Source organism: Mauremys mutica, chromosome 5, assembly GCF_020497125.1.
Source record: "Mauremys mutica isolate MM-2020 ecotype Southern chromosome 5, ASM2049712v1, whole genome shotgun sequence".
Taxonomy (NCBI): Eukaryota; Metazoa; Chordata; order Testudines; family Geoemydidae; genus Mauremys; species Mauremys mutica.
The window spans coordinates 145426004-145435152 of NC_059076.1; the positions used below are offsets into that span (position 1 = coordinate 145426004).

Below are 9149 nucleotides of genomic sequence, written 5' to 3' on the forward strand. Positions count from 1 at the left end.
GCTGATCCCCATCTCCATGGGGTCCCACAGGCCCCCTCCTTTTCTCCCCATATTCCCCCCTATACAGCTTCAAGTGCGTCCTTCTGCTGCTGACCCACTGATCTGCCCCTCCCTTCCCAGCCTCTCCGCCTCCGACTCAGTCTGTCTCCTCCAGGAGGTCAACGTCCCATGGCCAGGCCCTCCCCACGTAACCCCTTCTGTCACTGCTGGTACCACCACCACCCTGGCTGCCCACACCCGGACCCTGGGCACTAGCTCTGGCTCCCCCAGGCTGCGGTATTCATTGTTACAGACGTGGACCGAGCTGAGATTGGGGCCCCACCGTGCACATAGTCAGAGACAGCCCCCGCCCCAGAGTGTTAAAATCAATATGGACCAGATAGATGAGGGAGTGAGGCACTGAGACGCTAAATGACTAGCCCAAGGCCTCACAGGAAGGCAGTGGCAGAGACATGATCTCCTAAGTCCTAGTCCACCCCGGCTGCGAGCTTCTGGGGGCAGGGCCCGAGCCTGCCTTCAGGCCTGTTCGGTATGGAGTGCATTGTGGGCTTCACTGGAAATAAATAGCAGCTAAAATTTGGATAATCCACCCTCCTGCTTCAGGACGTCTCCTGACTGCTGCCAGGATTGGCGGGCTGACCCCAGCCCCTCCTCCCATACACCACTGTCAGACTGGCATCTGAAGCACCGGGCCTTGTCCACTGCTGGAGGCGGGATACCACCACACACGTCACTGCTTCCATTCCGCTTAGGCAGCCCTGTGCTCCAGACTTCCCGCCCCAGACGCAGGCCAATCCGTTCCAAGCTCCTGATGACACCTTGGAGGGGCACACTGGAAGGAACTGAAAGTGAATTACTTGGGGATTGGTCCTGCTCTGAGCAGGGGGCGGGACTAGATACCTCCTGAGGTCCCTTCCCACCCTGAGATTCTATGATTCTATGAACATGGTGGAGCTAAAAGGGTATCGCTTGTGTCCAGGTGCTACCAGTAGGACAGGCCCACAGGGAGTTGGCACTAGCTAGGCACTCACCAGAACGCTGGCCAGGGGAACGCCCGAGGCCGAGTAGATCTCCAGCAGCGGTCGGGACGCGGGTGACTTCTCTTTCCGGAAGTTGTTCTTCAGCAAAGCTGCAAGAGACAATCTGCAGTGAAACAACAACAGGGAACCCAAACCCAAACCACCCTGTTCTCAGGAGACTGTCAAAAGGCCCCATGCTCCCCAGCGGGACAAGGCTCAGCCTCCTCCCCTGCATCACCATTTCCCACACCTAATTTACATAATCCTTCCTTGCCCCTCAGTTCCGCTCAGATTGTGTCCCATGTCTGGTCAGTTTCCCTTTGGGGTTCTCCCCATTAGATCCCGTGCTGCGGGGTTTGGCAGCAGAGGAAGATGTGAGAAGTCTTGCTGAGACGCACTCTGCACAAAGGCTGGCACAGAATAACCTCTTCCCGACCGAGACTCACTTTAAAGCAGGACGAAGGGGGGGGGGGGGGATATCTATGATTTTCTTTTAAAAAAATTTAATTCAGGTTTATTTTTAAAAGTCCAACAGTGACCAATGCAGGTGCCCCAGAGGGAATGAACAGAACAGAGAATCACCAAGTGATTCATCCTGTCGCCCATTCCCAGCTTCTGGCAAACAGATGCTATGGACACCATCCCTATTATTGTTTAATAAATCACGTTTAAATGCAAAATGTGTTTTGATAAACTTTGATACTTTTTTCTTATGTATACAGCACGTATCCAGCACATTTAAGGTATTTTTACTTACTTAAATAAAAATTAAATGTTGGTTTTGCGCATTTTAATTTCCATCCAAATAAAGCTTGAGCCAAATCACAATAAAAAATGAACCATCTAGTAAATAAGAAATGCACCATTCACCATTTTCCATCATCATAAAAAATGTAAAAATTAATATGAAAAAATAAAATTGCTTAATTAAATGCATATAGGTACAGTGTAGCCTCTTGGTTAGCAAAAAGAAACATGAAGTTTAGGGTAAAGGCTAAACTTGGTTGGAAATCTACATATTTAAATAGTGACCAACCAATGAGAATCAACCTTTATTTAGGAAAACAACTAGAAAGTACAAATGCAAAATATGATTCAAATGGATGATTTAAATAAAGGTTTCCAGCTGGCTGATTTAAACCAGGATTACAATCAGTGATTTAAATCCCTTTGATCGAAATCAATGCATCCTGCTTTAAAGCTCTAGCCCTGGAGAGAGAGGGACACGTGTGGTCAGGGAGACAAACTGGCACCTCAGGATCCAAATGGACCTATTGCAAACCGGGCACCACCCTGGCCTGGAGCAGAGCTAGCAGCTTTTGGAGAATGAGAACATCCAAAGGTCACACAACCCACACCACAACCCTCTCTCCATTAGGAGAGGTTGCTTGTCCCCCCCGTACCAATGGGGCCCCCATAAGGTGCAGCAGCCACCAGGCAATCCCGCAGATCCTCCTTCAGGTTCCATGCCATGCTGTACAATTCAAACTTCCTGCAGCAAAGCAAACAAACGAGAGGAGAAGTTAGGGACCTGAGTGATCACTCACTCTTCCTTCCCGGTCAGCTCCGGAGCCATTCTTTCGGCAAGGCCCAACCCTGCTCTAAACTCCATGCCGGCAGCCCCCTGCGGCACAGGATGACAGGCCGGGAGGGTAACTAACAAGGGAGGCAGACGGGGGTTCCACAGAGCAGCCCCCTGCCTTCAGCATGCTCAGCGGGTTCAAGCAACACTCAGGATTCAAATCGTTACCCTGGTATCCGTTATTTCCCAGCTGCTCTGTCAGGGATGGTATTTCCCAGTTGGAGCCAGGCCTCTCACCCCAGCAAAGAGCAAACAGCTTCCAGGGCTTGGGTGAGGAGACAGGAGGGAGCTCAGGAAGTGGCTCCAAAGGCTGCCCCACTGGTCTGATGATGGGTGTCCGTTCAGCGGCTGAGAACTCTGCCCTTGGCCCCTTCTAGGGGATAACCTGAAACTTCAGTGCCCGGAGACCTTCTCCCTCCTTTTCTATCTCAGCTGACAACTGTGGTTACTGCCATAATTAGAGCACCTTATTGATCAGCTGCAGACAAACCATCCAAGGAAAATCCAACCCCTGATGTGAAAGGGTTAAGACCCAGTGTTATGATTAAATTCCAGTCTGGGTAACTTCATTCAGCCTCCCTCAATTCCCTCTGCAGTTTGAACAAGGATTGTGTTCACTCCTGGTTCTGAGCTACTCTGTAGCGTTACTCAGGGCTGTTAATCAGCTGTCACGTTCCCTCTGAGGCAGCTGCATTTCACTGATGGTAAAATAAGTCCTGTGTACATACTGTTATAAAATCCTGACTGCGGATTGGAGATTACAAAGACACGGGCCTTAAGGGGTGGAGATTACAAAGACACGGGCCTTAAGTTTTAAAATCTATGGATCTATTATTATTGTAGTTCTCAGAGATTCCCAAGAGACCACCAGAGATCACATTATTTTGACCCCATAAGTGTCTCCCTGAAGCTAAAAGCAAAAAAAAAAAAAATCCTTTTGCAAAGTAAAAACAATTCCCTGTCACTACTTGGAACCACTTAAATCCCACTTTCTGTATTTAATAAAATCACTTTTTGCTTATTAATTAACCCAGAGTATGTATTAATACCTGGGGGGGGGGGTGCGCAAACAGCAGTGCCTCTCTCTCTCTATTGGGGAAGGGGTGTTCAGGGACACGCGGCTCCTTTATGCAGCATTTATTAACCCTCCACTAGTATGAGGGTTGGACACATTTCCTGGCCCTGCTGCCACAGAAGGTGGGAACACCTGGAACCAAATGGCAGGTGTCACTGGAGATGGAGAGAGCTGCACACAAACACACCCAGAGCCACTGCTGCCCAGCCTCGCTCCCAGGGGCGCAGGCATTGCCAGATGGACTGTGGGCCAACCACTCCACTATCCTGGCTCCACCAGTGACTGGTGCTACTGGTGCAGAAAAGGGGCAGCACCAGCACCTTCGGGGCTCCCGGCTCAGCAGTGCAGGGTGTTTAGGGGACAATTGAGGGCCATGCTGGGAAGGAGGAAGTGACGGGTAGGGTGAGGCTGGGGAGGTCTCACAAAGGGCCCTTTGGGGTGGAGGGGATAAAATCTATCCAGCGCTGGTCCCATCCCCCTGCCCGGGAGCAGAGGGGGTTGGCGGGCTTGTGTTAAGGGGATGGAGAGTTTCAGGAGAGGAAGCTGGGTTGGGCGAGGGCGTGGGGTTTGAGAGGGAAGAGGCACACTGTAGGGAAGGGAGGAAGCACTTTGGGGGTACGTCAGAGGACGGTTGGGGTGGGCAAGGGGATGGCTCAAGCTGTGTTTGCAGAGAGGCATGGGGCACCCAGGAGGGGAGGGGGCAGGAGAAGGGTGGTGGGGGAGCTAGGGGCCCCCTAAGACAGAGTGGGGACCTGGGGGTGGAAGCAGAAGCCTGGGACAAGGGGGAGGGCGCTGGAAACAGGAAGGGGAGGCTGGGGGGAGGGGAAGGAGGCAATAGGAAAATCCTAGGGTGATGGGAGGCCCAGGAGGCCGGTGATGTGGAGCTCAGCGAGCAGCCTGGGGCGATGGGGTTCGGGGGCGGGGGGGGCACAGAGAAAGGGGCCTGGGGGGGACATGGAGGGGGGGGGCATAGCTCAGTGGTTTGAGCATTGGCCTGCTAAACCCAGGGTTGTGAGTTCAATCCTTGAGGGGGCCACTTAGGGATCTGGAGCAAAAATTGGCCCTGCTAGTGAAGGCAGGGGGCTGGACTCGATGACCTTTCAAGGTCCCTTCCAGTTCTAGGAGATTGGTATATCTCCAGTTATTACCTATTACAGGGGGCAGTGGGGGGTATGTGAAGCAATGGTGGGGTTCGGGGTGGGGCGGAGGAGGGGCCTGGGGCAGTGGGGTTCGGGGGGGAGCACGGAGAAGGGGGTCTGGGGCGGCGGGGAGTTAGGTGGCGGGGGCAGCAGTGGGGTTCAGGGCCGGAGGAGGGGGCGAGGGGGGGCAGGAGGGAGGAGGAGGAGGAGGAGGAGGAGGAGGGGGCCGGGGCCTGGAGCTAGGAGGGAGGGGGTCTGGGGCGGGGCCGAGGAGGGGACCTAGGGCAGGGGGGCGGGGGGGTTCGGAGCGGGGGGAAAGGGAGGAGGGGGCCTGGGGCGGGGGGGTTCGGAGCGGGGGGGGCACGGAGGGGGCGGGCCCGTGCCGGGTGCCCGCCGCGGCACTGACCGGTAAAACGCCTCCTCCCCCAGCGGGTCCCAGTTCGCCGTGTAACAGGCCATGGCCCCGGCCCGGCCCGACGGCCCCGATCCCCGCGCGGCTGGGCCCGGCCGCTCCGCGCTTCCCCCCTCAGAGCCCCGCGCCTGAGGCCGCCGCGGCCGCCGCCATCTTGACTGAGGGCAGCGCGCGCGGCCCCGCCCCCCGGGAAGGGGAAGGCGCTGGGGAGTGAGTGGGCGGGGCCGGGACTAAGGTGGGGCGGGGCCATAGGGGCCGAGCCACGGTCCTGGCAGGGGCCAGGGGACTTAGCGGGGGCTGGGCCGCGGGGGGGTCAGGGCTGGGCCAGGTTGGAGGGGGATCGGGGCAGGGGCCGGGGGGGAGGGGATTGGGGGCAGGGGCCGGGGGGGAGGGGATTCGGGTCAGGAGAGGGAGGGGATTCGGGTCGGGGCAGGGGCAGGGGCCGGGGGGGAGGGGATTGGGGTCAGGGCTGGGCCAGGTTGGAGGGGGATTGGGGTCGGGGGATTGGGGCAGGGGCCAGGGGGCAGGGGATTGGGGGAGGGGCAGGGGCAGAGGCCGGGGGGGAGGGGATTGGGGTCGGGGCAGGGGCAGGGGCAGGGGCCGGGGGGGGGGGGGAGGGGATTCGGGTCAGGGCTGGCCCAGGTTGGAGGGGGATTGGGGTCAGGGGATTGGGGCAGGGGATTGGGGGAGGGGCAGGAGCCAGGGGACTTGGGGCGGGGGAGAGGGACGGGCTGCTGGCAGGGGCTGGGCCGTGTGCACTGAGGGGGCAGCAGGGTTTGCCAGGCCTGGCACCTGTGGGTGCTGAGCCGCTCTCCAGGCTGGCAGTGTGGCCAGCAGGAGGAAGGACGGTGCTGTCCCTAAGGAAGCAGGTTTGGGGTCCCACTGGTGCTTCCGATATTTGATTAGAGCTGAGTTTGGTCGTCGGACGTCATGGAGCTCCCCCCGGCTGCAGCAGAGCCCCCACTGGAAAGCTGGTGCTGTTAGCGAATGCACCGGCGGTCCAATAAAGATGGAAGAAAAGTTCAAACTGTAACGTAGGGCGATCGGTGTAACAGACACGTATCCCTCAACAACAGGAAACCGCCCCCAGGGCTCGGCTGGCCCTCAGCACAGCCAGGTGGGGTCTGCCTACGCTGCCACTTAGCTGGGGATAATTTATGCTGCTCAGAGATGTAAAAAAACCACCCCCCTGAGCAGGGGCGGCTCTAGGTATTTTGCCGCCCCAAGCACGGCAGGCAGGCTGCCTTCGGCGGCTTGCCTGCGGGAGGTCCCCGGTCTCGTGGATTCGGCAGCATGCCTGCGGGAGGTCCGCCGTAGCCGCGGGACCAGCGGACCCTCCGTAGGCATGCCGCCGAAGGCAACCTGCCTGCAGCCCTCGCGGCGACCGGCAGAGCGCCCCCCGTGGCTTGCCACCCCAGGCACGTGCTTGGCGTGCTGGTACCTGGAGCCGCCCCTGCCCCTGAGCAGGGTAAGTTACACTGATACAAGCGGCAGTGCTGACAGCGCTGTGTCAGCAAGAGAGCTGCTCCCACCGACACAGCCACCGCCGCTCGTTGGGGGTGGAGTAATTATGTCAATGGGGGAGCTCTTTCCCGCCGGTATGGAGCAGCCACACAAGAGAGCCTACTGCAGCCCGGGTGCATCGGCCCCTGTGAGCTCACGCGGGAGACACCAGCACAAGATGAGTAGCCACGTCGGAGGTGTGCAGTGTCAAAAGTCTCACTAACATGTCTACTGCTTCCCCTGCATAAGGCCAGTAACCCTGGCAAAGAAGGAAATTAGGTTGGTTTGGCACAGTTTATTCTTGACAAATGCACATTGGCTGTTACTTATTATCCTTCAGGTGCTTACAAATTGGTTGTTTAATAATTTTGTTCCAGTATCTTTCCAGGTATCAAAGTTGGGCCGACTGGTCTGTAATTCCCTGGGGCCTCTTTGTTCCCCATTGGGGACCAGTTCTTTTCTGCCACCCAAAATGCCTGGGTTCACAGACAGACTCTTGAGCTGAAGAAAGATGTTATGTGCTGCGTCAGTGAATGATCAGTCTGCCGAAATGGGGCCCAGCATAGGGCTAAATGCAAGTGCACCCCCACATTCGGGTGCACGCCTTAAATACACGCACAGAGTTATTCATTATATTGGATAAACACTTTTTTCTGCCTGGCACTAAGGTTGGTTTGCTGAGCCAGTTGTTTACCTGTCAGATTGCTGGCTCAGCTTGTCCCTGGCTGCTTTCTTTCCTTGCCATACAACCAGGCGTCCTTTCAGCTGTCCCAGCACCTCAAACATACATTCTACAGCCCCTACACTCATTTTAAAGATAGGTGCAACGCTTGCCCTTCTCAGTCCTCCAGGACCTCAACCCTCGTCCATGAGTTCCCAGAGACAGACGACCACAAGGGGGGGAGAGAGAGAAATTCCCAGCCACTCTATGAAGGGAGGGAACTGGAGCACAGGCCTGGCACGGTTGTGGTCACCCTTGGGCATTTTGGGGATGAGGCTTCTGTAAATGGTTGTTGGATTAAGTTCCAAAGACGCAGCCAATTAAAAGGTAGCAGGATTGTAGGGCTGATGGGTTCCCGGAGGAGCAGATGGAAGGGAGTATTTCTGGAGTATTGTTCCTCTCTGGGAAGCAGGGTCTGTACAAACTGGCCAGTGTCCACTTGGCGTGCATGGCTGTCCATCTCTTGGGTATCGGGCTCCGGGGGTTGGCTGAAGAAACAGGAATATTTGTATGAGTCCTGTGTGTGCCTCAGTTTCCCCTGCGTGCTCCATGGTTAGCCAGCGTGTGGAAGGGGGTGGTTGTGCTCACGGCAGGCTGGGAGACACAGGTGCAGGTGTCAAGGAGCTGTTTGGCACCACTGTACACTTCAGTGAAGTCCACCTAGAAGGTAATCCGCCTCCTGGAGAGGCAGCAGCTTCCCCTGGCAGTTTAGCACTAACTCTGGAGCGTTAGGTCAGTTTAATGTGTGTGGATTTCACACCCCTAAGGGACAGTTATACTGATCTAATTTGCTACTGTAGACCAGGCCTGAGCAATGCAGTGTCTGCTAAGACAATGGCAAATCCAATCACCAGGCCATTGACACCCAGCAGCCAACACCCCAGGGGGACTTGGTCTTCCTGGCCTCTCCCAGGGAGGCTGGGCAGCATTTCCCCAGCTGGAGATCCAAGGTGGGTGGGGAGGGGAGAGAGAAGAGCTGCTGCTGGCAGGAGTCAGGCTCTCACCTACAAAGCAGGTCAGACAGAGCTTGCACCAAGGGGTCACTGCAGCCTGGCTGGGCTCTGGGCTGACCAGGATGGACTGTGCTGGAAGCTGCAGTTCTCTAGACTACCCGAAGGCTCCCTGTGCCATGTGCCAGTTAGCAAATAAACGCTGTATGTTGCTGAGGGTGACTAGGGGTCCAGTTTTCAACTGGAACACTGGGTCCAAAAGGGACCCTGCGGCTCCGGTCAGCACTGCCGATCAGGCCCTCTAAAGCCCAGTTGGCGGTGCTGCAGCTTTAAGGCAGGCTAGTGCCTACCTGTCCTGGCACCACGCTGCGCCCCAGAAGTGGGCAGCAGGTCCAGCTCCTAGGCAGGGGGGCCACAGGGCTCCCTGCCCCAAACACCAGCTCCACCCTCCCATTAGCTGGGAACCCCAGCCAATGGGAGCTGCGGGGGCGATGCTTGCGGCTGAAAGCAGCGTGCAGAGCTGCCGGCTGTGCTTCCGCCTAGGAGCCAGACCTGCTGCTGGCTGCTTCCGGGGCACGGCACGGTCCATGGTGCCAGGACTGGCAGGAAGCCTGGCTTAGCCCCCCCACTGCACCGCTGACCAGGAGCCACCGGAGGTAAGCCTGTGCCCCAACCCCCTGCCCCAGCCCAGTGAAAGTGAGAGAGGGTGGGGGAATGTAGTGAGTGGGGGGCAGGGCCTTGGGTGTTT

General features: G+C 57.1%; 1 protein-coding gene across 1 annotated transcript in view; it reads right to left on the reverse strand.

The window, feature by feature from the left end:
• LOC123370908 (vacuolar protein sorting-associated protein 16 homolog) overlaps positions 1-5364 on the reverse strand; it is a 30192-nt gene extending 24828 nt beyond the window's left edge. The window contains exons 1-3 of the mRNA XM_045017823.1: positions 5222-5364; positions 2423-2511; positions 1032-1129 (exon numbers count right to left, since the gene is read on the reverse strand). Coding sequence (XP_044873758.1) covers positions 1032-1129; positions 2423-2511; positions 5222-5274 — 240 coding nt within the window. The 5' untranslated portion in view covers positions 5275-5364. The remainder of the gene's footprint in view (positions 1-1031; positions 1130-2422; positions 2512-5221) is intronic.
• Positions 5365-9149: the final 3785 nt, after the last annotated feature.